The sequence below is a fragment of the Martes martes genome, assembly GCF_963455335.1.
Source record: "Martes martes genome assembly, chromosome: 3".
NCBI classification, from domain to species: Eukaryota; Metazoa; Chordata; class Mammalia; order Carnivora; family Mustelidae; genus Martes; species Martes martes.
Genome location: NC_137890.1, coordinates 150,876,773 through 150,883,731, shown reverse-complemented (window position 1 = coordinate 150,883,731; position 6,959 = coordinate 150,876,773). Strand labels below are relative to the sequence as shown.

The 6,959-nt window shown below is 58.0% G+C and overlaps 1 protein-coding gene across 1 annotated transcript in view; it reads right to left on the bottom strand.

Annotated features, from left to right (window-relative positions):
- Positions 1-1,967: 1,967 nt before the first annotated feature.
- NDUFA10 (NADH:ubiquinone oxidoreductase subunit A10) overlaps positions 1,968-6,959 on the bottom strand; it is a 52,956-nt gene continuing 47,964 nt past the window's right edge. Inside the window, exon 10 of the mRNA XM_080798540.1 lies at positions 1,968-2,342. Within this exon, the coding sequence (XP_080654666.1) occupies positions 2,274-2,342 (69 nt within the window). The 3' untranslated portion in view covers positions 1,968-2,273. The remainder of the gene's footprint in view (positions 2,343-6,959) is intronic.

The following is a 6,959-nucleotide window of genomic DNA, read 5'->3' as shown; positions in this document are numbered from 1 at the left end:
GGACGTGGACCGCACTTCCTACAAGAAAGCAGCTGCCTGCCCACCTCTTTGCTCGGACATGTGCACGGCTACGAACAGCCCATCCAGAAGCGGGAGCTGCTGAACAGGACGCAGGAAGATCCCAAGCCCGATGAGCAGCCGGCAGGCTGTTGAAAAGACTGGCTGCTGACAGACGAGATGGGTTCGGGCAAGCAGGCCAGGAGCTTGCTTCGTCTCTGCCGCAGCCCAGCACCAGTGTCACCAGAGTCTGTGGCCACACCTGCCCCGTGAGGGGGCGGCCTCCTCACCCGCGGCTCTGGCCATGCACCTCGTGTGCAAGAGAGGGGTTGGTGGAGTGAGGTGGCCGCAGAGAGGGCACCCGGCAGCTGGAGCACCTGGTGAGGCCCGCTTGCGAGGGGGACGTGAGCCACGGACTCCCTCTAAAAACACATGGCCACGCCAACACCACTCCCGATCCTCGAAGTGCTGAACGTTCCAAAATGGAGTATTTAAATACATGCCGGGTTATTTTAGCTCCAGGGCTTTGAGGGGTGTAGCATTTTTGTGAAACTGAATCATGGCTGCTCTCAAGTCAGGAGATCCGACGCGGGCATCCACCCAACCCTCCAGGTCCTCAGCTGCAGAGAAGGCCAGGTCCACTGTTCATTCACTCTTCTCTGCCCGGCACTCACAGGAGAAGCACCAAGAAGTGACCCTGCCTTTCTTGGCACCTACAAGCCACCACGTGCGCGGCTGGCAGGGAGTGTGCACCCCAGCGCTGAGACTCAGGCTCCACCGTGTCCCCTGGGTGCGGTGCACACAGGCTGGGAGGGATGAGTCTGCCTGCAGAGTGAGCCGGCTCCCACCCACGTGTCCTGACCACATGGCAGACCTGCCACCCGTGGGGGACGCTGCCGTGGAGAAAGAGCTCATTATGGCCGGGACATCAGGGACAGCCAGGATAATTAGAGATGTTTTTCTTTTCCTTCCTCCTCTCCTTAATGGTTTGTGAGGCACTTAGTCCAAAAGACACTCCACAGCTGGCCGGGTGCCAAGTGCACTCCCAGGTCCTGATGAAAGCAGGGCATCCAACTTAGACGCTGCTGGGAAACTTTCAACTGTTAAACACCCCCTCCCCAAAAAGGAAGAGGAAAGAGGAAAGGAAGGCAAGAGGAGAAGGGCGGGAGGGGAGGGGAGAGGAGAGGGGCAAACAGGACCGGAAGAGGAGCGCAGGGGGAGGACAATGCAGGGGAGGAGAGCAAAGGAAGGGAGGGGAAGTCAGCAGAGAGAAAAGAGGGGAGCAGGGGAGGGGAGGGAGGGGGAAGGAGGGAAGTGGAGGGGAAGGAAGGGAAGAAAACAAGAAAAAAAGGAGGGGAGCAGGGGAGGAATGGCAGGGAGGGGAGAGGAAGGGATGGGGAGGTGAGTAGGGAAGCTGGGGAAGGGGAGGGACTGGAGAGCAGTCTGGGCCTCCTTTGCACTGGGCACTACTGGGACGCCCATGAAGCATCTCAGTGAGCCCAGAGCCTGGGAGCAGGTGCGGGAGAAGGAGCCTGAGCGGCAGCCAGTGCACCTGTGTGGCCGAGGAACTGACCTCTATGCGACACTGAACTTCAAGCACCCAAATCTCAACAGGGACAGGCGTCCAGGGGTCTGCACGTAGCCAGGGGGCACAGCTCTGGGGGGGAGCTCTCCCATTCAACAGGGCAGGCCACTGAAATGCTCAAGGAGCTGGCAAGTTTTCTTTTTGCTTTCTATGTAAGGAAATGTGATTTTCCCTCTCCGTACAGAAACTCTTGAGTCCTGGCCTCTGTCTCAATAAACCAGACCCACCACAGCACACGGTCAGTGATGCGTGAGCAAACACGTGTGCACACATGTGGCGGGTGCGGGTGTGGACGGATGATGGAGGGAAACGCAGTGGAATCGGCTTTATTTCTGGAAGTCTGAAGAAATCAAGTACCAACTCAGCACGACACAGAACACAACCATAATGAAATGAAATTCTATTCACGTCTGGTCTTTAATAGCAGATTTTTCTTCCCCGTGATAACTATGGATCATTGCCCAACAGAGCCAGCAGGCCGCAAAACTTCCTAAAGCAAGAGGCCCATTCTGCGCCCAGACACTCCTCAGGGAAGCCTGCTCCTGGCCGGGCCGTTTCCTCCCATGGTGACATTTTCAGGTTATTTACTATCCACCCCCCGCCTCCACTCTAAAGCCACACGGAGTCCACAGGAGCAGGTCAGACTGGAAACCTCTTCGTTGTCGCAGTGTAGAGTGTGGAGGATGACCCGTCACTTTAGCCAGATCCACTTGTCGCCCACGTCCGCGTTGTACCCAGGACAGTACCTGCGGCCCGGCAGCTGTGGGAGGGAAGGCCACAGTCACAGGGGTTCACAGGCCCACGAGCCCCAGCTGAGTGCAGCTGCTCCACGGGAACAGAGCCCCGCCAGCCCCGGTGCACCCATAGCATGCAGGCACCGGGGGGTGGCCTCTGGCCTGGGAAGCAGCATGCCTGTTCTCAGGCTCTAAGGGTGGTCATTCAAACAATCCACTCGCACCTCCAGAGGGCACTGCTTTGGCTGGTACTCTAGCTGGAACAGCACAGTCTCAGGAGCGCTCAGGTGAGCTTACCACGGGCCCTCTGCCCTTTGCCATCTACAGGGCAGGTTAGCGAAGCGGACAAAGGGGGGGGGTGTCGAATATCAGGCCCCACCTCAGTGGGAGCTCCTGGGAGCAGGAGGAGGAAGCAGACTGGACTAGACGCGGGAGGGCTGTCCGTCAGGGCAGCAATGAGACTGGGAGGGCACAGGTCTCCTGCCAGCCCTCATGGCGTCCAGAGAGACCACACCATGTGTCCACAAGCCCACTCCCTTGGACAAAGATGTCTGCAGCAAGAGCCAGGGGCCGTGGGCTCCAGGTGGCTGTGGAAGACAGGGACCCACAGTGCAGGGTGGGCCTGCAACGGAGCCACGCCTGGCCAGGGAAACACTGGAGCACACTAGGTTTGCCAAGTTACATATGTGGGAACAAAACATTGAATTTACTTTCTCGTATTTACAAGTCAATGTGGATAAACAGATTCGTACATATTACATAAAAAAACCTTCATTTTGCCCTTAAGTATTAAAGTATTTGAAAAAATAAATCAGTTTCCCTCTCCTCATCATCAGCACCAGGCATCCAACCTCAGCCACAGCAAGGAGAGCCACTAATGGGGGCTCCAAAGGCCACTGCTGAGCCAAACAGAGTCGACGGCAGGTGTGCTCTGAGGCCCTGCTCCCATGCTGTCGCCCATGTGGGTCACGCGGGTTTGCAGGGGTTCTGCAGTCTGCAGAGGCGCTTGTGTTGCTGGGGACTGCAGGGAGGACGGGCGGGAGGGCTGAGCCCATGCATTTCAGAGCAGGAGACCAGCACAGGCTGTCTCCGTTTTTCAGGCCTGGGATACCCCATTAACAGAGCCACCCATGTACCAAGAACATTTGGGGAATCCGCAAGGAAAACAAAAGGCAAGACCCAGCTTCCTGGGAGTCCAGAGTCTCAGGAAAAAACTGGCAAGGGAGAGGGTATCACACTCCCACAGGCCACAGGAGCACCACGGGGGAGCTTGGGGGGGGGGTGTGAGTGTGCAGCTGCCAGTGGAGAGGGGGACACTTTGGGGGAGGCCGGCACCCAGGAAGCCGCACAGGCTACGGGACACGGTGAGCATTAGGAACACATCACGTATTCTGCTGATTCCCATGAGCGGTTCGACATAAGGTGGGTGCAGGGATTAACACCCCTGTCTGGCTTCCTCAGGGCTCGGGAAGCTCTCCATGACAGAGTAACAGGTGAGGGCAGGTGGTGGCTGACGGGAAGGTAAGCGACTAGCCAAGCCGTGGACACTGCGTGGAGGTGAGGGGCAGTGGGAAAGCTGGGTCTGAGGCTGCAGAGACAGGCTGTGCTGGGGACCTGCGGGTATGCGGCCACCGCCCAGCAGCTGGGGGGGAGGAGACACCACCTGAACTGATGAGGGTGCCTGGGGGAGAGCGCAGAGAAGACGTCGGAAACACTGACCTGTGCGCAAAGGTGGTCTGGGCAGGGACGGGGCAGCTCGGGGAAGCTGGGACTGATGATGACGACGACTAATAGCGCGTGTCCGCGTGCACAGAGGGGTGTGGCAGAGTCCCCGCGCCAAGGTGGGGGGCGGTGTCAGGCAAAACAATGCCACAACCCCCAGACCCTGTGCCTGCGAGACCTCACACAGCACAGGGGGTTCTGCAGCTCAGCCGGATTGTCCACGCACACCCGGGGTTGGCACGGGGACGAGAAGGTCAGACCAGAGGAGCAGGGGAAACCACGGAAGCAGAGGCCAGGTAAAGGGGCCGCGAGCCACAGGGTGCAAGCGTCTCCAGAAGCTGGAAGCAGGCAGAAACAGAGCCTCCCCTGGAGTGTCCACAAGGAACACAGCAGACCCGCATCCTCACCTCCTCCTCCCGACCTCCGGAGCCACAAGACCACACAGGTGAGTGGCTCCCCAGGACACACAGGGGAATGCTCTGCCCACAGTGAGGAAGATGCTGGGGCATGTCTGTGCACACCAGGGGGCTTGCTGATCGGGGCCCTGGCCTTAGGAGACACCAGCTGACCGGCTGAGAACAGGATGAGGAGGGCAGGCCAGAGGCCCTGGGCTGGGCCCACATCTGAGAACACCCAGTAAAGGGCCACGAAGGCACAACAGTCCCAGCAGGAAAGAGAAGTGTGACTTTACAGTGTCCCAACAGTGGGCCCACCAGAACGGGACTTCTCTTCCTGGAGGACCACCCCCAGCACTGTATCCACGGAACAGAAAGCTGACCGGTCAGGGAAAGAGCTCGGGAAAGTGCTCAAACGTCCCCCACGCCTGCGGCGAGCCACTCTGTCAGCAGTGTCCCCAGGGTTCTGAAGGCATGGTGTCCCTGAGCACTGGCAGCCCCGTAAGGAAGGGCTGGTGTGTGGCAGCAACGCAGCTCTGCTTACATCCTCGCACACCAGATTTTAAGGCCCAGAGCAAGTAACAGCTGGCAGACCATCGGCGGTGACGCATGGCTCAAAAACCTGCCCCTGGACTGCTCGGGGCAGCAGTCCCCTGCCCTCTGATCTCTGGAGCCTCGGGGTCCCTTTCCAGCACATTTAAGCCAATGGGGACCCTAGGGAGGGTTTATTTTTGGAACATTCCACACTGAGGGGATGCAAAATAAGCTTTTTCTTTTCCATTTCTTCCTATCTGCATCTGCTCATTTAAAAAAACCTGCAAACTACCAAAACCCAGTTCACACCTGTCCCGTGAGAAAACACCTGCAGTGTCCTGAGAAGAGTGTGTATCGTGCAGGGAGCACAGCCCGGGGACCGACACCGACATGCGAGCCTGGGCCCAGCCATCCCTTACTGCACACCCACCTGCAGGTGCACACCTGGAGAAAGGGTCGTCAGCCCAGCCTGCGCCTCCTCCTCTTCTCCCTTCCCTCCACCCGCTTCCTGGAACATGGGTGCCAGCCCATCCATGGAGAGAGGGGCCAGCCCTCGGGGAGTGGGACATCAGCAGGGAGAACTCCGTGGGACAGAGCTGCTGAGCGCCTCCCGCGCACAAATCTCCGGCCTTGTGCAGGAGACACAGCCACTGAGCTTAGCCAAGACCCAGGTGTTCTAGATCTTCTGTTTGGTTCCCCCAGCTGAACTTACTCCTAATCTTGATGTGCTCCTTACATAAGAAAATATTTCTGAAGAAATTCTGACTAGTGGACGGACCCCTCTTCACTACCTGCACGATTTCATTCAAAAACTCTCTGAAGATATGACATGAACTTACTTATGAAATGTTTAGAGACAGAGGGGAGTGGGGAAGGGGCAGGAGAGAGGACAGGGGAGGAGGGAGAGGAGGAGGAGGGGTGCACACACTGAAGTGGCCTGGCGTGGCTGCAGGGACACAGGGCAAGGGAGCAAGCAAGATGACCAAGGCCGTCTAGCCCATCAGTGCTCCCTATCTGAACTCCCACAGTGCACAGCACCCAAGGACAATGTTGCACATGCCAGACATCTGGATTGGCAGCACATGCCCAGTCTAATACTTGCAGGAGCCTGTGTTCCCACCTTCCCCATTTTCCATTAAAAGTCAAAGAGTGAGTTTACTAAAGAGAAAAACCCTGCAAACCACAAAGACACAGACTTAAAGCCCTCCTCTTCCAGGGGGGTGCCCCAGCTGCCCTGTGCCCGAAATGCTGGAGAGCTGGCCCACCTGGGGCTCTCCATGTTGAGTAGGCCCCATGCCCCTATGAGCCCAGCTGTCTGGGCTGGGGGGCCGCCCAAAGAGGCCGTGGCTCTTCCCCCCAAGGGCTAGCCCTGTGCGTCTCCCCTCAGGACTATGGGGGAGGCATGCAGCCCCACAGCTTCCTCCCCAGGCCCAGATCTCCTCCCACTGGAACCATCCTGATGGGCATGGGACAGATGTAGTCAGGGCACCACAGCCTTCGCAAAATCATTCCCAGTTTCTCCAGATCACTTAAACTGCATAAAATCTGTGTCAAAGGTAATGCCTAATTGCAACTAACATTTACAACAGTGGGAAACATAATGGGCCTGACCCCCCTGGTAAGGAGCACAGGACAGCCTCCTGGGCAACCCCCAGCCACACACACACACACACACTGCTGGCACACTACCGCTGGATGGTACGTGCAGAACAAACTTCTTGCAGGGCTGCCTCTCAGGGGCCCAGGAGCAGGGGGCAAGGAAGGTTAGTCAGTGCTAACTGCACACTCTTCATACATTCTGTATTTTCTGGCACACACACTGCTATTTTGTTTTGTCTTTTTCCCTAAAAGAAAGGCTCAGGAGCTTGTCCACGGAGCTAGACTCCAAGCCCATGTCCTCTGGCTCGAAGTCCACCCCCGCTACAAGGCCGCCAGCCCCTCTGGCCCCTGGGCCTATCACCCCCCGGGCGGCCAGCCCCTGCTCTGTGGAGC